This window comes from Nelumbo nucifera, chromosome 2 (genome assembly GCF_055504915.1).
Source record: "Nelumbo nucifera cultivar China Antique chromosome 2, China Antique-T2T, whole genome shotgun sequence".
NCBI classification, from domain to species: domain Eukaryota; kingdom Viridiplantae; phylum Streptophyta; class Magnoliopsida; order Proteales; family Nelumbonaceae; genus Nelumbo; species Nelumbo nucifera.
Window position 1 is genome coordinate 106,136,391 of NC_142650.1, and position 21,822 is coordinate 106,158,212.

Below are 21,822 nucleotides of genomic sequence, written 5' to 3' on the forward strand. Positions count from 1 at the left end.
ATTTAGCAATTCAACCATTTGGGTCAATAGTTTGTTGACCAAGTTAAAAATTTTGGGTGGTCAAACTGTTCAACCCAAGAATTAGTCAATTGTCTAGTTGTCTAGTTCCATTTTATACCCAGATGATCAAACCATTCAACCCAAGAACTGATCAATTGTTCAATTCTGTTTTGTACTTGGTCCAAAATTTTTCAAAAAAAAAAAAAAAACATTGACTTGGTTAACAAACCGTTGTCCTATACAATTGGACTACTAAGTCGTTCAATCTAATAAATGGCTTTTGAACTATTTTTTATCTTAATTATATTTTATTTTTTAAGTGTCATGGGTTGAACCAAGGTTTTTAAAACCGAATTGGACAATGAAATGGTCAGGGTCCGGTTCCCGGGTCAAACAGTCCGACCTTTCGAACCGAATGGGTAGCCCATTCTGACAAAAAAATTAAAAATAATAAAAAACAGCCAAAACCATTGGACGGCTCAAACGATTTGAACAGTTCGACTGCCCAGGTCAGTGGTTTGTTGACCCAATCAATGGTTTTTGCCGAAATAATGGTTTTGGAATAAAATGGAACCGGTCACCAATTCCCATTTTTTCTGGTTTGACTGTCCGGCCTGATCCGGTTTTGAGAACCATGGGTTGACCCATTCAGACCGGATGGCCAAATTGTTGACCTTGACACTATGGCCAAAGTGGTTCTGTTTTGGATTGGTTCTTAAATTACCTTAATTAATTAACTTTATTTACTTATTTATATTGATTAGCTTTGTTTATCTTAATTAGTATAATTTAATTAATTAACTTAATAAAATTAATTAAATACTTTAGGGTCATTTAATTAGATCCTAACATTGACCACATAACTTTGTCTAGTGGATCTACGGGCATTGTTTCAAACACTACATTTTTTGCGTAGCATCGTCCTTTCCTCCAAAGTCTAGCGTTGGCCCTTTCTCAAAGTTCAAGGGTTATGAAGCCAAAAATCTTATATATATACATCTCTTAAATAAACTTCCACTTCAACCCCTACAAGATGATACCCAAGTCTTGGGTTGTAAATGAATCGAATTTGAGTCGAATCGAATCAAACAATATCTAAATTCAATTTGTTATATGATGGATATTGAAAATCAATGTTCGAATTCAAATAGTTTATTGAATTCGATTTCCACCTATTAATTATTTTTGGTAAATAATAAACATATAAGATAAATATTTTAATTATATAAAGTATATAAGGTATATATATTAATTATTATATATAAATGATATAAAATGTTTAAATATTTTACATAGGGTTCGACTATGATATGAAAAATATATAATATTTGATAAACTTCTTACCAGTCAACTAGAATCCTAATGTATTATATGTAAAAATTCTTTTTATGTTATATCTTTTCCGCATCATAAATTTTCCCTTTTATGTATTATATATACAAATTAAATAATCAGTCAAATTCAAATATTTATTAAATAAAAAAAAGTTACATATGAATTTAATCAATTATAATATTTGAATTATTCGAATTCAATTCAATTATATCAAATATTAAACTCAAAATAGGATTTTTAAGGCCATTGAAACCCCTACCCAAGTTATAGTACGCCATTGAACGAGTATGATTTATGTCATGTTTGTCGGGTAGGGGGGTTGAGTGGTATTTTGATCTTAACACTGGATTTCAACTTTCAACGAGCAGGTTTTAGTGGTAAAGGCGTGGGGGGATTTTCTTTTTGTGAAGGGGGGGCTCATAGTCATTTCCACCCGTGAGAATAGGATATCCTTTGGACGAATGGATTTTAATAGTGCGCCAATCTATAACCCTCCAAAAAGTTGGGCCAATTGGAGCTCTATCTAATCCCTGGTTTGCCCTCTTCGCCCTTCTTCCTGCTTAACTGATCGATATACTTCGTACTTTCGTAGTTCTTATCATCGACAATAGCTCAGAGCTCTGAAGAGAGGTTGAGAGAAAATGCCTTTGAACATGTTGGACGCGACCGTATCGAGCTTCAATCAGGTCTTTGAGAGGTTCAAGTCCGAAGCACCGAAGCATCAAGCCAATCTCATCCTCTTCTTGGCCGATAAAGATCCCTCCACCTCTCTAAGCTGGTGCCCCGGTACTTAACTTCAATTTCTGATCTGTTTTGGTAAACAAAATGAGAAATATCACACAAACTATTAAGGAACACAACCCTTCACTTAAGGGAGAAGAATTGTTTTGTTGGATTTGAGAATTCTACCAATGAAACTAATTCTTGTGTTTATGGTATGCGTTAATGATTGCTAGACGTTTGATGGGTTTTCTCTGAAGTCCTGGAAATTCATAAAGAAGCGATACAAATATGGAGGAATTGCAATTGCATGCCATATATTTGATGAATGCGAATTCTGTTTCTTCTTTTCCTTATATCATGAGGCATCTGAATCTTGGAAAATATAGTAGTTGAAATCTATGAACTGTGATGTGTGATAGTACTAGGAATAGCTAGCATGAAGTTCGGAATTTTGTGGTGTTGTCGATGAAGTTGAAGTGTTAAAGCTGCTTGAAGTAATTTTAGCCAGCGTTAGACAATTGTTTGTTGTTCTTCTTGGACTAGTTTAGGAAATGCACATTAGCAACCTTGTTAGCAAGATTTGAGTCATTTGACCAATCTGATATGAATAAAAAAAAAAAAAAATCGCTTGGCTGACTTAAAGATGTGAGTATATCAAATGGTTCCTTTTCTTTCCATGTTTTGAAGTCTAAATTTGCAAGATCCGTTTCTGACATGAATAAGCATTTCCATAAGAATGCTTTCATACCAAACTGATGTAGCACAGGTATGGCCAAAGCTGGACTGATGTAACACTTTTTGGAGAAAAACTGGAAATAAATTGATGATTTGCAAGGTTTAGGACTTGGATTTGCATTTGTGGAAATAGGAATAGGTCCATTCAAGATGGATGAGAATTTATTTACAGTTGTGGGGATGTTTGGTTTGGTTAGCACAGGTATGACCAAAGCTGGACTGATAGAAAACTTTTTGGAGAAAAACTGAAAAGAAATTGATGATTTACAAGGTTTAGGACTTGGATTTGCATTTGTGGAACTAGGAACAGGTTCATTGAAGATGGATGGGGGTTTATATACAGTTGTGGGGATGTTTGGTTTGATTAAGACAGATTTGTAGGAATGAAATTTCTACAATATACAAAAAACTATATAGATAAAAAACCGGAAAACTTAACATCTTGAGCTTTGGGTAGAATTTGTAAAACCTATCTAAAAGGAGTGCTTAGGATGCTAAGCTAAAGGAGGTAATTAAATATGAAGGGGTTCTCAGATGGTTTGGCACTAAGGAATGAACATTTCTAAAATAGGAAATTTCAACTCTTTAAGGATGTTTATATGGGATGAAAAGGGTGTAAAAGGGAGGTGGCTAGTTCTAGCCTGCTTTTTGCCAAGGCTGGAAGGGGCATTACAGGGGATTGAAAGTGGGGTTTAGGGAAATTAAATATATGGACTTATCTCGGATTGATTCCTGCCTTCTAATGTTGAATTATTACTTTTTTTTTTGAATTAGAGAAAGTATAAAGAAAGTCTTTCTCAAGGAGTCAGTGTTTCAAGTGTGTTGGAATCTTAGAAGTGATCGGAAGGAAGATGGAGGACGAGAGAAGGTTCAGAGTAGTAGGAAGATGGAGGTCTGAGGTATCGATCGAAGCCAATACATTCAAGTTCGAAGAGGAAATGATCAAAGGTGAGGATGCAATGAAAATCAGAGGGAATAACAGGGCGACTGTGTTGGTATCAAAGGAGGTCATTGTATGGATGAAAGGTTTCATAGATGGGGCTATCAACTCTGGTAAAGTGAATGGCTGGAAAAACTCCATGTCAGTTCTAGGTAAGAAATATGTAACAGAATTGAAAAGAAACAGAAAGGGATAGTTTATCTCTGTGGTGGAGTTTTTTGGAACAAATGGAAAACAAATGCTATGTGTGCCGGAAGGGAGATTACAGAAAGGGTGAATGGGTTTTGTGAAGGTGCTACAGTCTTTCCTTGTAGCCTCGGAAGATAAGAGAGTGGATGGGGTGAAGGGAACTGGTCAAAAATCCAAAGACCAGGGTCAAAAAGTTCAGGAGGGGGCAGTTTCGATTAGTACCTCTGGGAGTGTAGAAGTGCAAGGCCTTCCGACTGAAATGGTGGTTGCTTGCTCTTCTATTCATCAAAGATTATTGGTAGGAGCAGGGAAGGATGAGTGGAAGAAAAGAAGGGTGCTAGTGGCTGATAAAGGAGTGACAGATTGGAGGAGGGTTCTGAGTACAGTTGCAGGGGAGATAGGCATTGGGAGTGAAGCTATGTTGTTCACTTTTGTAGAGACGAAAGCCGTGCTTGATGTAGGCGACCAAGAACTTAGTTTTAAAGCAGTTGCGGTGGATGGAGGTTTGATACAGGTTCAGAACTGGAGCCCAATCTGCAATGAAGTCGAAGTCCAAGATGGGTGTGTCCGACTGAAGTTTGTAGGCCTTCCGTTTCACCTCTGGCGAGACTCTGTTCTTGAGAAGATCATGCAGAGTCTGGGAGGCATCTTGGTGAAAGCTGATAAACGAAATCTGGGTGTCGTGGAGTTACAGGTAGCTGGTGTACGGCATGAGAACCTGTCGAGGTTCTTTGAAATCTGCTCGGATGAAGCCTGGTACAAGATGTGGGTGGCTTCAGAAGTTGAACGGTCGTGGTGGGAAGGTGCTCCTAAGGTAGAGGATGATGAGCTGGCTGGGTGGTGGACATGTGGAGGGCAGAGGGTGGGAGATGAAAAGGTGGAGCAGATGAAAGTTATTTTTGGGGTTACTGAGCCAGTTGGGGAAACCCAAACGAAAAGCAACCTAATTAAGGAAACTAATTCAAATGGGTTTGATTTAAACAAATTAATGGCGGGCTCTTCTTCTTATGCTGACGTGGCGAAGAGGTAGGATGGGTTGGGGAGCTGAAAGGTTTGGTCCGAGCCGTTGAAGGTGGCAGGTGGGTCGGGCGGGGTGAAGTTTGAGCTGGGATAGCGTTGGAAGGGCCACGTGACAATTTAAAAGGTCACGTGGGTGGGTTGGGCGGTCTGGAGTTTGAACCGGAGCTTTTGTTTAAGGGCCCACGTGACAACTTAAAAGGTCATCCGGGCGGGTCGGGTGGGTGTAAAACCGAAAGGATGCTCCACTTGAAGGACCCACGTGATAACTTAAAATGTCACGTGGGTCGGGGTATGGGGACTCTTCTTGGGCCACTGATAGACAACGATAATGGTTTATCATCGTCCCAAGTCGTGAGAGGGGGGGGGGATGTGCGCAGTGACGGAAAATGGAGAAGAAGTTGGATTTGTAGCGGGTTCCCTGACGAAGTTTGGAGGATCTTAGCCCCCTGCGACGCTCCTCAAAGAGGCCGAATCCAAGATACTCTAGGGAAAGAACTGAAGAGAGGGAAGAGAAGGATGAAGGTTGGGTGCAGTGCAGTGAAGGAGATGAAGAATCGGAGGACTTTTCTGATGATGGTACTAGCGTGGGCAGTGTAAATGACGAAGGTAGTTGTGTTGGAGGTGACATGGTCAGGTGGAATATTGCAAGCTTATTTCAGGGTGAAGATTGTAATTGGCTTAACTCATTCCCAAGACTACAGAGTGTGCAAGGAATAACAGAAGGGGCAAACTGGGAGAACCGGAAGCAGAGCAAGAACACACCATCTAGGGGTGAACCAGGGGTAGAGTGGAAAGATCACCAGGGTGTCCAAAGGGCAGAAGTACTTTCCAACCAACTCAGGGAGATAGACATTTACTAACCTCTGGAACAAGAGAGGGAGGCCGGGAACAGTCCTTTTCTAGCCTGTCCATTAGTCCCAGGTAACCAAGTGAATTCGGCTTGTGCTACTAATGCGTCTCCTATAGCCCATGAATATGTAGTCAAGCTAGTTGGCGGGCTCTCCGAGGAGGGGGAGAGGGGAAGGAAGGTATAGGAATGAAAAAGTGTGGGAAATCATTGAAAGAGTGTTTAAGGAAGTGGAAGGAAAGTTGATCTGGAGGAGGGAAGGGGAGGGGACAATGGAGAGGAGGGAAGGGAAGGAGGGTAGAGATGGAGAGGATTACAAGGAGAGAAAAGGGAAGGAGGGAGGTAACAGGAGAGGGAGGATGGATGGAGAGGAAAGAAGAGAGGTGAGACCAGAGGAGAGGAAGAAAGGGTAGGTGGACAGAGATTGAGGGGATTTTGTAGGAAGGATAGGGGTGGAGGACTCGGTGAGAGAAGACATGATAGCAAAATTTGTAGGGAAGTTGGGTTGTAGGTTGGGAGATTTGAATGTGTTGAAAGAAAGCTTACAGAAGAGGAAGAAGGAGATCAGAACAAAGAAAGAGGAGATTGAGTGAAGTAGAGAGATTGAAGAGAGATGTAGAAGGTGACAAAAAGCTCGGGGGTAAAAGGAGATATAAGGAAAAGGGGAAAGTAGTGGGTAGATGGCAAGGGGTTTAAAAAAGAAGCGGAATGAAGATTTTTAGTTGGAATGTGAGGGGAATTGGGAGTGCAAGGAAGAGAGCGACAATAAAAGAGGTAATAAGGAGGTATGACCCAGACATTGTGTTGTTGCACGAGTCTAAGAGAATGGAGTTTAATAACAATGGGCAAGGAGTGTATGGAAAGCTAGGGGGATTAGCTGGGTGGCTGCTCCCTCGTGGGGTTTTTCCAGGGGGGATTGTAACAATGTGGAAGAGGGATGTGGTTGAAGGTTTGGAGGAGTTGATCAGAAAATACTCGATTTCCATGAATTTTAAGCAGCAAGAGGATGATTATATGTGGGTGCTCACAAATGTATACGGACCAAATGACTACAGAGAGAGAAAGGAGTTGTGGGAGGAATTGGCTGATATTAGAGGGTTGTGGGATGGCCCTGGTGTGTGGGTGGGGATTTCAATGTGATCAGATTCTCGGAGGAATCTAATAAGGTTAATCAAAGGGTGACAAAAAGCATGAGGAAGTTTAACAGTTTTGTGGATGCCTTTGAGCTTAAAGAGATTCCCCTAGCCCATAAGACATTTACATGGTCAAATCTCCAATCTAGACCCATTTGCTCTAAGCTGGATAGGCTCCTGTTCTCTTTGGATTGGGAAGAACATTGGGGAACCTTGGCTTCTAGAGCTCTCCCAAGGGTGACCTTGGATCATTGGCCCATAGTGTTATGTAAGGAGGAAAGAAGGTGTGGAGGTCCTACCCCCTTTAGATTTGAAAATATGTGGTTACTTCATCCAGGGTTTACTAACAAAGTGAGGGAGTGGTGGTATGAGTGTAACCCAATGGTGGAATGGGAGGGGATGAGATTCCATAAGAAACTACAATTCTTGAAAGCAAAAATCAAGGAGTGGAATTTGGGAGGATAGATGAAAGAAAGGGAGCTCTGATGGATCAACTTGAAAGCCTTGACTCTAAAGAAGAAAGGGGAGAATTTGGAGAGGAAGACAATGAACTCAGGAGAGGTTTGAGAATATAGTTAGAGGATTGCCTGCTTAAGGAGGAAATTAGTTGGAGGCAAAAATTTCGGTGTAAATGGTTGCAAGAGGGAGACAGAAACACTAGGTATTTCCACTCTTTGGCAGATGGCAAGAGAAGAAAGAACTTTATCTCCAAATTGGTAGTAGATGGAATTGAATTAATACAACAAGAGGAGATAGACGGGGCCTGTGTGGAGCACTTCAAATCCATTATAAGAAGGCCTGTGAGTAGAAGGGTGTGGGTAGAAGGATTGGATTGGTTAGATGTAGGGGTGGAGAACAGGAGAAGGTTGGAAAGAAGCTTTAATTTGGAAGAGATCAAGGAGGTTGTGTTTTATATGGATAAAACAAAAGCTCTAGGGCCGAATGGGTTCACAATGGCTTTTTATCAGGACTGTTGGGATAATTTGAAAGATGATCTTTTGCGAGTGTTTGAGGAGTTTTTCAGGAGAGGAATTGTCAATCCGGGTGTGAACTCTACATTTATAGCCTTAATTCCAAAAAAGAAAGATGCATCCCACCCGAATGATTTTAGGCCAATTAGCTTGGCACATAGCTTGTATAAGGTCATTGCAAAAGTGTTGTCTTTTGAGGCTGAAGGAGGTATTGCCAGATATCATTGCACATTATCAATGAGCTTTTGTGAGTGGAAGACAAATTACTGATCAGATTTTACTTGCTAATGAGAGTGTGGAGAACTTTAAGAGGGATAAGAAGGGAGTGGTCTGTAAGTTAGACTTGGAAAAGGCTTATGACTTGGTGGACTGGGATTTCTTGAGGAAAGTTTTGACTAAATTAGGGTTTGGGGCTAGATGGTGTAAGTGGATCATGGGTTGTGTCCGGAATTGTCATTCAATGCTAGTGAATGGGACAGTGGTAGATTTATTTCCAGTCAGTAGGGGTATAAGACAAGGAGACCCCCTCTCTCCTTTCTTGTTCATTCTAATTGCGGAGGTACTGGGGAAACTGATTCATAGAGCATATTCTAGGGGGCTCATTAGAGGCTGGAGAGTTGGGAGGGTGGAAACCCCTCTCACTCATTTACAGTTTGCTGATGACACGATTCTGTTTTGTGAAGGCGGTAATGTGAGCTTTATCAGGAACTTGAAGTCGATGATACAACTGTTTGAGAAAATGTCCAACTTGAAGGTTAACCTTGGGAAAAGTTGTGTAGTGGGGGTGAATATGGAGGGAGAGATCAAGGAGAGTGATGAAGTGCTGGGGTGTGAAGTCTCGGGGTAGCCATTGAACTACTTAGGGTTGCCATTAAGTGATAATCCTATGAGAAAGAGCTTTTGGAACCTAGTAGTGGAAAGGTTTGAAAAGAGACTAGTATCCTAGAAAAAGAACTACCTCTCTCTTGGTGGGAGAATTACACTAATTAAGGCCACACTTGCTAACTTACTCATCTTTTTCCTGTCGGTGTTTAAAATCCCAGTGAAGGTTTCTAACAGATTGGAGAAGCTGATGAGAGATTTCCTGTGGGAGCCGAGAGAGGAGAAGAGGGATCATAGAGTTAGCTAGGAGATAGTGTGTAGGAATAAGACTTGTGGTGGTTTGGGGCTTGAGAATATTAGGAGAAGGAATATGGCTCTTTTGGGGAGGTGGTTGTGGAGGTTCCCTATGGAGAAGGAGAAGCTATGGGCTAGAATAGTGGCAAGTATACATGGGTTGGAGCACAATGGATGGGATGCTGGAATCAGAGCTAGGATCACAAGCAATTCTCCTTGGAAAGCCATTCATGACCTGCTACCAGTATTCTCCCCTAATATCAGGTATGATTTGAATTCCGGTAACTCCATAAAATTTTGGAAACAAAACTGGGTGGGGAGTGCTCCTCTAAAGGATCAATTTCCTTCTTTGTATGCTCTATCTGATTTCAAAAATGAGCCAATCTCATCTTTCACCACCCCGTCCTCTTCCACTTCTAGGATTGGGTGGAACTTGGGTCTAAGAAGGGATTTGAGGGACTCAGACTTCGACAGTATTTTGAGTCTTACTGTACTAATTGATAACGTTGTCTTAGACCCTACTAGGGCGGATTCTAGAATTTGGACCCCTACCCCTAGTGGCATCTTTTCTTATGCTTCCTTCTTCAAAGTCTTAAGTCAGTTCACCAGTCCTACTTTCCCCCCTTTCCCTGTTGATGAGGTTTGGTGCAGAGCAATACCTCAAAGGGTTGGTAGTTTTTGTTGGGAAGCCTATCTGGAAAGAATCGACACTGGTGATCTACTCCAAAAGAAGAGACCCAATATTTGCTTATCACCTCATTGGTGTGTTTTTTGTAAAGCGGATGGGGAGATTGGTTTTCACCTATTGGTGTCTTGCCATCTTGCAAGGTCAATTTGGGATTGGGCTTTCTCCCTATTTGGATGTAATTGGAATCCTCTGTCAAACTTGCAAGGCCTTTTTTCCCCTTCTTTTTTCAGGTGGCGGATAAAAAGGGGAAGGACTATGTGGAGAGGACTAAGGGTTGTAGTATGTTGGACACTTTAGGAAGAAAGAAATTCCAGGATATTCTCAGAAGCTGAGAGATGAGTAATAGATCTGAGGGCTGTCATACATATTAGGGCTGTACAGTGGCTGAAATCTTTGGAGCTATTCACAGATTTCACTGTGGATGACATGTTGAGGAAGTGGGGTGAAATTGCAAATTGCACACAGACCAAGTCAGTAATGAGTGTGCCTTGGACCCCTTCACCTGTTGGATTCTTGAAATTAAACTTTGATGGGTGTAGTAGGGGAAATCTGGGACAATCGGGGATTGGGGGTGTTTTTAGGGATGAGAATGGGGTCATTTCTGCCATGTTCTCAAGCCCAATTGGAGTGGGTGACTCCCTTAGAGCTGAGATCCTTGCAGTTTTGGAAGGAGTCCAGAAAGCTAAGGAATTGAACATCAGGAAACTCATAATCGAAGGGGATTCAGAGGTGGTGATAGGGTGGCTGAATAAAGATAACAATGGCTTATGGAAGTACAGCAATGAGAGGAGGAAATTTAAGTGGCTGGTGCGGGAGATGGAAGTTAAGATATGCTGGGTTAAAAGATCGGCTAACTCCCTAGCTGATGGTTTAGCTAAACAAGGGGTAGAAAGGGATTAACTATTTTGGGCTAAGTGTGTTTGTCTTTTTCCTTTTCTTGAGGTCCTTTGTTGCTCTTGGAAAACAAGTGTGTTTGTCTTCCTCTTGTAAATCTTCTATTGATGATTTAATGAAAATGTTATTGATAAAACAAAGAAATTTATTACTTTTTTTTTCCTCCAGATTTTGATGGCTTTCAATTGTTGGAACTATTTTCACAATTGCATGTTTGTGTGTGTGCACGTTTGTGTCTCTGTGTGCGTAGTGAGTGAGTGAAATGAAATTTGCAAAGGCCAAGAACATAGGTCTAGGTCTAGGAATGGATTTTTTCCCATGGAATCTTGTGCAGACATAGAATATGGAAGTGTATGGGGTGCTTTAATCTGAAATTTCGTAGGATGGGTACAAAATGATGAAAATCCTCCTATGCAAGAGAAAACCTAAAAATTCCTAAAATTAGAGTCTTGGTTGGAAGTTGGAACCTCAGATTGAAATTTCGTAGGATGAATTACAATAGAAAGTAATGATGATGACTGAATTTGGGAGAGATCTAAATTGATCTTGCATAAAAGATCTTGATTAAACCTGTTATATAAACGTGAACAGTGAATTAAACCTTCACAATGTTGTGTTTATAAGGTGGTGATGGAGGGTGATTTGGCCCGACCTCGTAGCACGGGTACACGTGGGCATGACCTTGCTCACGCGATGACTCAACGTGACAGCACAATAAGCGCAATCGCAACTCGGTGGGGAGAGTTCACCGAGTTCAGTCTGGCAACTCGGCGGGATAGGCTACTCACCGAAGAGCCGCTTGGCCAGCACCTCCTCCCCGAGGCTGGGGCGCTCCGAGCTACCTCCGAGCTCGGGGCCCCCTGACCTTTCCTAATGCCCGAGCTCCTCCCAGTGGATTTTAGGCCACTCCCAAACAGGAACACCCCGATTTGCCTCTAGATACCCCGAGGTAAAAACACCTCGGGCCAGACAGTTCGGTGTAACTTGCCATGGGCAACTCGCCACTTGTTGGGCAGCTCGGTACAAGGTAGCTCGCAGAAGAGCAGTTTGGCATATCGCAGGAAGGACTCCTGCCCGACCGCCGTACCAGACAAACCTGGAGATTGCCACCACGCCTCTCGTCAGACAGTGTTGTGTCTGCCACCTTTGGAAGGTGTACTACATCTGACAGGTGCGTACCCTGCAACGACGGCCCTGCGTGTGCCACCTCAGCCCTAGCTGTAACGGCTGTGACAGGATGACAGTGGCGGTTATACCTGCCCTATCAGAGGCAGGTGGGCCTGATTCGACAGAGTTCTGTTATAAGTAGCCCAATCACGAGAGACAAAGGTAACTCCCTAATACTCGGGCTATCTGCACTCTTAGCCTTCTTCCTCTCTTTGTGTCTTTCACAGAACTCTAACTTAAGCGTCGGAGTGTTCTCGCCAGGCAAGCCCCCGGGAATTCTTCATCTTCTCTTCTCAGGTACCTTTCAGAAGCCACGCAAGTGCCATCTAGGAGTGACCAGATTGCGCACCATCATTTGGCGCCGTCTGTGGGAAACGCTTCTAAAAGCCTTCCTCTAAGCTTTCACAGTTCTTTCTTTTCCGAAAACTTAGTATTCATGGCTTTTTCAAGCAATGTCGGACGTAGCATGGAGATGGACATCGCCAGGGAACAACTCCAGGCCCCCATGGTCTGCATTGGGTAGTTCACCATTCCCCTTTCGGTGGACGGAGGAGTCCCTAGCCTGAATGTGCTGCGAGCAATGGCGCCTATGAGTGTTCCCCTTCCCCCCTCTGTTGAGACAACCTTTGCTGAACCAACAGTTGTCCCTCCGACGACAAACCAGAGCCAACTCGACAACCTGGTGCAGTCCATGCGGGCCATTCAAGCCCAGATGCAGCAATTTCAGCAGTTCCAGCTCTACCAGCAGCAGGTGTTGCACCAAGTCCCTCAGTACCACTATCAGCAGCAGTTCCCTCAGCTGCCTCAGCCTCAGCTCCCTCCTCGGCACCCAGCCTCACGGCAAGCTAGGTCTCGCCGTCAGGATGAACGCCCTTCTCGCCAAGAAGAAGCTTCCCAGAACCCCCCTAAGAGCCAAGCTTCCTCCCGTGGCAGAAGGGAAGGACCAGCCACTCTGGTCTCGCCGCGGGCGATCAGGTCGGGAGGACCCCAACCCGCCAGGTCCACATCACCCCAGCAATCAAAGTTCGAAACCCCACTTCTAGAGAACCGGTTCGAGATCCTTGCTGTAGATTCTAAGCAGAACCCTTCTGTCTGCAGCCATCACCAGCAGCCCGAGCTGCTTCCTGCGCAAACTATTCTTGACAGTACGGAAGTGAGCAGCACCAATGCGGAGCCCGCCAAGAAGCAAAGATGTCGCCGCTGAGCTCGCCGAACTACCACTCACAACCTGCCCGAGCTCAGAGGCAGGGAAGAGGTAAGCTCGGGTGAAGTTAAAGCTCCCCTCCTTTCTGTTCCATCCCCCTGTCTCCCGAACTCCTGGCTGTTCCAATGCCCAAGGACTTCAAGCTCCCCCCTCTCGACAAGTATGACGGGTCGTTCGACCCGAATGATCATGTAGATGCTTTCCAGTCATAGATGCACCTGGAAGGGCCAGTGAGTCTTGCATGTGTGTGGCCTTCTCCACCACTTTCAGAGGAGTGGCCCGCACGTGGTATCGGAATCTTGCACCCAGATCTATAAGAAGTTGGGCACAGTTCGCACAAGCCTTCACGTCCCAGTTCGTCACCAGCAAGCGGTGCCCGTAAACTGAGGAAAGCCTTCTCAGCATAGTCCAGAGAGAAGGAGAGTCCATCTGGGGCTATATCAAGCGGTTCAATGATGCACATGCAGATACTGCGCCTGGATCCCGCAGTGCACCTCGTAGCAGCCAAGAAGGGCATGACGCACAAAGAATTCAAATGGCACATGGTTGTCAACCAGTCGGCGACCATAACTGAATTCCTCAAGTTTGTGGACAGGTTTATAGCCATAGAAGAAGAGATCAACCAGAAGGGCAAGAGCGCGCCCGAGAAGAGAAAGAGAGAAGGAGAATCTTCCAGCCAAGGGGACAACCGGAAGAAGAAAGATGTAGCTCGGGGGGCAAAGCCGGGTCAGCCGTTCTGAGCTCTTGTAGCGGACCGAACTGATTACACCCTACTGAACGCGAAGCGGGCCAAAATCCTAATGGCAATCAAGGATGCCCCGTACGTGAAGTGGCCACCCCGCTTGAGGGGGAATCCTAATGAAAGAAATAAAAATTTGTATTGTAGTTTTCACAGAGACCACGGTCATAGTACCGAGAACTGTAAAAATCATCGCGACGAGATACAGGAACTCATTCGTCATGGATATCTAAGGAATTTTGTACAAAATAATAATAATAATAATAATAAGGCAGGTCGGCAAGGGGAGCACGACAAGGATGCTCTCGAGTCCAGTAGTAGGCCGGCGGAGCAGTCACAGAGGCAGCCTCCGGAAGAGAGGCCAGTTCGGGGCACCATCCACATGATAGTTGGAGGCTCGATTGTTGCGGGCTGTACCTCAGCGGCAGCTCGGCGGCAGCTCGGACGTCAGTTCGCGAAGCTGCCAGGGAAGAACAAAATCCCCCGAAGCGGCCGAAGACAGAGGAACCGATCTTTACGGAGGACGATGCGCGCGGGGTCCACTACCCCCACGACGACGCGCTTGTCATAAAAGTAAGAATCAATGATTTCGAGGTCAGGCGCGTCCTCATTGACTCGGGTAGCTCGGCGGATATTCTTTTCAAAGCCGCGTTTGACCAGCTTCAGTTGTAGGGAAGTGACTTGAGGCCCGCTAATACTCCCTTGGTGGGCTTCAGCGGAGAAGAAGTCAGGCCCCCTCGGGAAAATAATAGTACCTGTGGGAGGCGGCACATGGCCCAGCATAGTCAGACTCAACCATGACTTCTTGGTGGTCGCGACCCCCTCCCCGTACAACGCCATAATAGGCCGGCCGATCACCCATGTCCTACGGGCGGTGGTCTCCACTTATCACTTGGCAATGAAATTCCCTATAGACTTCGGAGTAGGGGTAGCACGAGGCAACCAGCTTGAGTCTCGCAAGTGCTATGTCGCCGCCCTCAAGGGAAAGACCAAGGTGACTGACAACCTCGAACTGGAGCGACCTACAGAACAAGGCGAAGAACAAGCTGCACCCACGGAAGAAACAGTTTCCATTCTGACTTTAGCAGAAGATCCAGTTCGGACACTTCAGATCGGCGCTTCAGTCCAGGAACCCCTGCGATCCGAACTAGTAAGTTTCCTACTTCAAAACTTAGATGTTTTTGCATGGTCCGCAGCAGAGATGCCTGGTATAGACTCTAGTCTTATAACTCACAAGCTTAACACTGATCTTGTAGTTAGGCCCGTTAGACAGAAGAAACGCAACCTAGCCCCGGAGCGATGGAAAGCAGTCGACGAGGAGGTTGCGAAGCTCCTCGAAGCCGACTTCATAAGAGAAGTCCATTACCCGAGCTGGGTAGCCAATCCCGTTCTGGTAAAGAAGGCTAACGGCAAGTGGCGCATGTGCATCGACTACACCGACCTAAACCGAGCCTGCCCAAAAGACTGCTTCCCACTCCCCAAAATCGACCGCCTGGTGGATGCGACCTCGGGGCACGAGTTGTTGAGTTTCTTAGATGCCTATTCGGGCTATAACCAAATCAGGATGGACCCGGCGGACGAAGAAAAAATTGCCTTCATCATTGAGTTCGGTCTATATTGTTACAAGGTTATGCCCTTCGGGTTGAAAAATGCTGGGGCAACCTTTCAAAGGCTTGTAAATAAATTATTTGAGCCATTAATTGGCAGAAAAATAGAGTGTTATGTAGACGACATGGTCATCAAAACTCAGTTCTCACACGAATTAATACAAGACTTGCATTATGTCTTTCAAATTCTGCGACAATTTAACATGAAGTTGAATCCAAACAAGTGTGTCTTCGGTGTCACCTCGGACAAATTCCTATGATACATCGTTAACCGGCGCGGCATTGAGGCCAACCCGGATAAGATTAAGGCCATCTTAGATATGAGACCACCCCGGAAGTTGAAGGAGGTTCAGAGGTTGAACGGCCACGTAGTCGCCCTGAGCCGCTTTATGTCCAAGTCAGCGGACCGCTGTCTACATTTCTTTAAGGAAATTAAAAGCAAAGGGTTCGAATGGACCCAAAACTGCCAGCTCGCGTTTGACGAGCTCAAGGAATACCTCGCTAGTGTGCCAATCTTAACCCGGCCCGAAGAGGGCGATATTTTAGAGCTGTACCTCTCGGCAAGTGACGAAGTGGTCAGCTCGGTACTGATAAAGGAAGTAGATCGGGTCCAACGACCCATCTATTATGTTAGTAAAGTATTGCAGGGAGCAGAGACGAGATATCCAGAGATAGAGAAGCTAGCCTACGCACTGGTCATCGCAGCTCGGAAGCTCCGTCCGTACTTCCAGGCTCATACTGTTATTGTCCTCAACGACAAACCTCTGAGGCAAGTCTTACTTAAGCCTGAGGTCTCTAGTCGATTGACGAAGTGGGTCGTTGAGCTCAGCGAGTACGACCTCCAATACAAGCTGTGAACTGCTATTAAGACCCAAGCCTTAGCAGATTTCATTGCCGAATGCACTTTCAGCTCCGAAGTCCCCAGGCCAGTTGAGCACGAGGCCCCCAGTTCGGGTGACCCCGGAGCTCCCAAGCTAGTTGAGTTTGGGCCCCGTGAAGTAGCAACCGGTGTGGCATCTCTCCTAGTTAGGCCAAGCGCGAACTGGGATGAGGAGCCCTGGATCCTTTACGTAGATGGCTCCTCAAACCAGCAGGGCAGCGGAGCTGGAATAGTTCTGCACAACCCAAGTGGCACGAAATTGGAGTACGCACTACGCTTTGAGTTCGCGGCATCCAACAATGAAGCGGAATTCGAAGCGTTGATAGCTGGACTAGCTTTAGCCAGAGAAGTAAAAGCCAAGCACATCATCATCTACAGCGATTCCCAGCTCGTAGTCAACCAAGTCACAGGAGATTACGAAGCTCGCGAACCAACCATGGTTGCTTACTTAGCCAAAGTAAGAGAAGCTCTGCTCAACTTCCAGTCACACTTCATCAAGCAAATCTCAAGGTCGGGGAACACTGAGGCCGACGCCCTGTCCCGGTTAGTCAGCACTAGCGATATCACCATGAGAACCGTGTACATAGAGGACCTGCCTCGGCCTAGCATTCTCGGGGGGGCAGAGGAGGTCGCTCTCGTCGTTCAAGCAGAGTCGAGCTGGATTGACCCGCTCACGAGCTTCTTGCTACACGGGACCCTCTCTGCAGATCGCAATGTGGTCAGAAGGGTAGAGCGCCAGGCAGCCAAATACGTCATAATAGACGAACGGCTGTACCGGAGGTCCTACACGACACTCATGAGGGTCTGTGCGGCGGACGCTTGGGAGGCAAGCCCCCGGGAATTCTTCATCTTCTCCATCTCAGTTACCTTTCAGAAGCCACGCAAGTGCCATCTAGGAGTGACCGGATTGTGCACCATCAAGTGGTACTTGCTTTACTAAGCCAAGCAATTTTGTCAATGACATGCACTTTGGAACACTAGCAAGTCTAATGATAGAATGCGAGATTATCATTAGTAGCCTTTTGATACACTTTCTGGAGGAGGTTGCTTAATTGTAGGAATCCTTGAATATCAACCCTGAGTTAGAGGAGCATCTTAATTTCAATATCCTCAGTAATCAAAGTGGAATTTTTCTCCCATGCAGCCAGTTAAAAGAATCTTAATCACGTCATTAATTTTCACTTGGTAAAATTAATCTTCTTGACAACAAAATGAACTGTTTGGTTGGTGATCAGGATGGAAACTATTCTAATAGTAACAATGTTTATGGCCAAACTAATGGTCCCTTGTAAACCAAACCCATATATTTGTTGTGTAGAACCTGAAGCCGATAAACAGTTCTACTGAATCCCTCCTTCCAGACACACAAACACAAGTTCATAATTTCTGTTGTCTACAGTTGTACAATAGGTTCACTCTTTAGAGGTAATATTTCAGTGAACATGACTTATTTGAACAATAGTCTTCAATTATTTTCTATTTGAAATTATTAATATGAGATCCCAGTTATCGTTATGCTCTGCTGTATGCAATTTTACATATTCTCTTCCTATAATTTTGGCAGATTGTGTGAGAGCTGAGCCTGTAATATACAAGAAGCTGGAAGCTTCATCAGCCAATGTGGCACTTCTTAGAGGTTTTGTTGGAGACAGACCCACTTGGAGGAATCCAAACCACCCATGGAGAGTTGACTCAAGGTTCAAGCTCAAGGGAGTTCCGACCCTCGTTAGCTGGGAGAACGGTGCAATAACTGGCCGCCTTGAAGACCATGAAGCCCACGTTGAACACAAAATTAATAGTTCTCTCTATTATCATTCTTTTCTCAGAGTATTACTTTGTTAGAAGTCCTAAACAGAAAATATAATTTGCATGCCAAATGTTCAGGGATTTTTATTAGGCTTTTGGGTTTTATTTACCAACAATTCCATCTATGATTCATTACTCCCTTTGAATCTTGATTCGTTTCCCCACTGTACTAGTTTATGGGTGGACAGAACAACAGAAAGCCCTATACCTAGAGATAATTCCACAAAGTTTCTGCTGGAATAAGCCAGCTACCACACCAACTGAGCCAGGCAGCCACCCCTCAATTTATATAAAAATATGAAGATACGTCAGATCAGGTTAACCCAACCCAAAGTTAAGTTTGATTAATATTTTCCAACCTTAACCCTGACCTGACCCAACCTTCAAGGCTTCAACCCAATCCAATCTATCTCGATTTTTTTGGGTCGGTTTCGGGTTAACCCAACCCATATTGCACACTTGCACCCCTAGTTAGACCCATATGTGCAGCTTGTAAACATAGTCCAACTTAGGGATCATACAGGTGATAAGCTACGGCCAGAGTATTTGTTTATTATCTAATGCATACAAATTATCAGCTAGCTTATAGCTTTATTACTCGGTAATTTTTTTTTCTAATTTGTTTAAACCAATATTTGTTATATCCAAGGTTCAGACCTTTCTGAATCTTACTTTCACATTAATTGTTACCATGCCACAATTGAAATCTTGATGTATTACTTTGATGGTCAAAGATTAATTCAATCTATCAGTTTGATGGCTTAGATCTCTTTTGGGTTGATTGATATACTATTGAGGAAATCGGATTCAGTCAGTGCAAAGTCCATTCGAACAACTATTATGGTCTTGCATTGGGAATATATTCCCATGAAATAAAGAACAGAAGTACAGAAATATTCTCGATGTCACTATTGAGTACATATATGGAATTTGGGTACATCACCAGCTGTTTGAAATTAGTCAACTGATCTCAGGATGCCATGTTTATGGCAAACAAACTTTACATTTCTCTCTTATTTCTTACTAAACCAAATACACTTAAAAGGAAAGAAAAGAAGGGAGTGGAAATTTTGATTTATTGAAAAATTTAACATATAAATCCCCTAGTCTCAAATTTCTTACAAGTGCACAATAAAATCTCCCTTATCTTTACCTGCAACCTTAAACATCCACCCATTAGTGTTGTTTCAAACAGAATGATGAGAATAGACTAAAATGCCCTTACAAGCAATTACATTGAGGAAGAAAGTAGGTCAAAAAGATAACCAAATTTCTAATCTTAATTTCTACATTTGTTGATGACAATATAGTCTTTAAAAATATAATCAGAGGGTATAGATGTACAAAAGGATACTATAACTACATAATAACCGAAGTATTACAATTTTACAAAAGTGGATTTTGTGGGTGTAGCACCATTATCAGTAACTTTCCAAAAAAAAAAAAAGCAAATTAACAAGAATTTCCAGCTCAGTTATATATATACAGATTTTCACCAGGTTTCCGTCTTTTGCTTTGTTTTGTGTTTCTTTTTCTTTTTCTTTCTTTCTTTCTTTTTTTTTTCTTTTCTTTTTCTTTTTTTTATGGAGCCTTTCCTGTCTGATTTCATTCATCCCCTTCCTTTTTGAGGTCTGAGGGAGGTAGAAAGCAATCCATAGTTAAACCCCAAACGTTAAAATCAACCTCCTCAATGGTCCATTTCTCTTCCATCTTCCTCTTGTGGTTGACGGAGCCCTCTCCGTATCTGAGCAGGGTGACAGAGGTCTTGCCGCTGTGTGCAATGTTGATTCCTTCGATTGATCTGTAGTCATCGATCACAGACTCTATGCTTGTCTCCCAAAACACACACGAATCTCCTTTCTTTCCTTTGATCCTCACTAGGTGGGAGTCCTCAAATTTCACCATAAGACCAGTTCTCTGGCTAAAGTAGCCCCACACTGTGTGGTGGATCATCTCCATGGCGTTGGTATTTCGGGCCTTCAAGCTTGCTGCACTGGCATCAAGCTTCAGTATGAAGCAGTCTTCGTTGTTGATAACCTTCTCTCCTATGCACATGGCGTCTGAAAATAAATTGGCCGTCGACCTTGGATCCAGTCCCTGTATATACATATAGGCTCCGTAAGTACGTCCCATTAAGAAACCATTTTTGCTTCACCGATCATGGTGTAGCTGGAACAAACTTCAGAAGAAGAAGAATTTAATTGACAATTTTGCGCTGTACGTACCTGGAAGAAGCGACGCAAGGGTCTGGGTGGACCCTTTGTGGCATGGGATTGTTGAGCACCGGATTGCCTCCAGCCGACCTTGCCGTCACTTCCGGCGCTGAGCTTGCAGCCGGAGACGACCAGCTCCAGGAGCCAGAGGTCTGGGTTCTTTTGCCAGAGGACGAAGCCACCAATCTCAACGTCGTCCTTTGGCTTCACGCAATCGTTGTTCACATGGAACTCAGAGGCACTCATCTTCACCTGTCCGATGGCGTACATGCTGTGCACCGAGTTCAATGCTGCTTGTCCGCCCGTTGCCGCTATGTACTGCTGAACTATGTATTTGGCTGTCGAAGCTTCCTATATAATATAATAAACCAACCAACCAACTGAGATGGAGGACATTACAATACGAGAGAATTAAGAAACAGAACCCCAGAAAGAAATTAACAAGGCGAAAATGGTTACTGACGATAGAACAGTTTTTGATGGGACGGCTGACGGTGGTTTCGGTCTGCACCTGAACAGGAATGAGAGGGGAGCCGACGACATTGAGAAGGACCTGGAGCTCGGCACTACGACCACCAAGAGGGGGCGCCGAATCCAACTTATCGGCGCATTGGGACTTCATCCAGTTATACATATTCTGCCACCGGACGGCGGCGGTGCCGCCCATGCTGGCGAACATCTCTTCGGGGATGGGGACCTCGAGGACGGTCTCGAGGGCATCTTCGCGTTCGAAATTTGGGCAGAGCTTCCTCATGGGTGGTGGTGAATAAGGAAAGAAGGGAAAGAGAGAGATAGCGCATGTGGAAAGGCAAGGCCACCTTCCTCTTTCCTCAAGCTTGCTTTAGCTTTGTGTGTAGAGAGAAGGAGCGGTGGCCTTTGTTAATCGGCAAAGGGACGGGAATCATTTGGCCTAGGGCCCTCCTTGTTTGTAGCGCTCTTGTGGTGGCGCCTTATCGCCTTCTCTTCTTCCTTCTTTTTGTCTCTGCTCTGTCCGTCCCATTCATCCTTTTTCTTCTTCACCATAGTCAACCAACCCAACGGCCAATTGACTGATGCCTGACCAAACAATCATGCATCGTGTGGATTTTACCCAGATTGGCTTTCCACCTGGGTCTATAACTAGCCCATTTATGTAATTCCAAGATCCATCCTACAAATGCCAATGGGTCGGGTGACCCGATGGATTCAAATCGATTGGGTCGTATGTGGTTATACCAATGGATGGTTTCTAGACCTGGCAATTTGGTTGTGTGGGTTGGGTAAAAACCCTTTGGGTTGATTTCGGGCCAGATTGAATTTCGGGTTGGGTTCTTAAATGTTAGACCCTAACCCTAAATGCCCCGGGTTAGGGTTGACCCATGAGTCACTTCGAGTCATCCCAAAAAATAATTGATAATTGAAATTTAAAAAAATAAAAAAAAATTACATGAAAAATGTCAAAATTAAAAAAATTAATCTTAAAATTCCAAATACAAAATAAAAAAAACTTGAACATTTAACAATTTAAAGAGTGGAAACTTCTAACAATGCATAAATAGTCCCAATTAAACTTGACAATTGGGTCAGCGGGTTGACCCATGACCCAACCCAATCCAATCCAGTTTTCTGGGTTAGG

General features: G+C 44.2%; 2 protein-coding genes across 3 annotated transcripts; one reads left to right on the forward strand and one right to left on the reverse strand.

Annotated features, from left to right (window-relative positions):
* The first annotated feature begins 1,839 nt into the window (after positions 1-1,839).
* On the forward strand, positions 1,840-18,158 carry LOC104603489 (thioredoxin-like protein Clot). Its single transcript, XM_010267532.3, has 2 exons — positions 1,840-2,121; positions 17,753-18,158. The coding sequence occupies exons 1-2, from the start codon at positions 1,977-1,979 to the stop codon at positions 18,028-18,030; spliced, it is 423 nt and encodes a 140-aa protein (XP_010265834.1). The 5' UTR covers positions 1,840-1,976; the 3' UTR covers positions 18,031-18,158.
* A 1,098-nt stretch (positions 18,159-19,256) lies between these two features.
* On the reverse strand, positions 19,257-21,075 carry LOC104603487 (uncharacterized). 2 transcript variants are annotated; one of them, XM_088896949.1, is made up of 3 exons: positions 20,719-21,075; positions 20,220-20,558; positions 19,257-20,091 (listed from the first exon to the last, which is right to left on the reverse strand). In XM_088896949.1, exons 1-3 carry the CDS (start codon positions 20,959-20,961, stop codon positions 19,600-19,602), a joined length of 1,074 nt encoding a protein of 357 aa, XP_088753075.1. In that variant the 5' UTR covers positions 20,962-21,075; the 3' UTR covers positions 19,257-19,599. The 2 variants fall into 2 exon arrangements, with proteins under 2 accessions (XP_088753075.1, XP_010265833.1); XM_010267531.3 differs by having other exon boundaries at positions 20,671-21,074.
* Between the last annotated feature and the right edge of the window lie 747 nt (positions 21,076-21,822).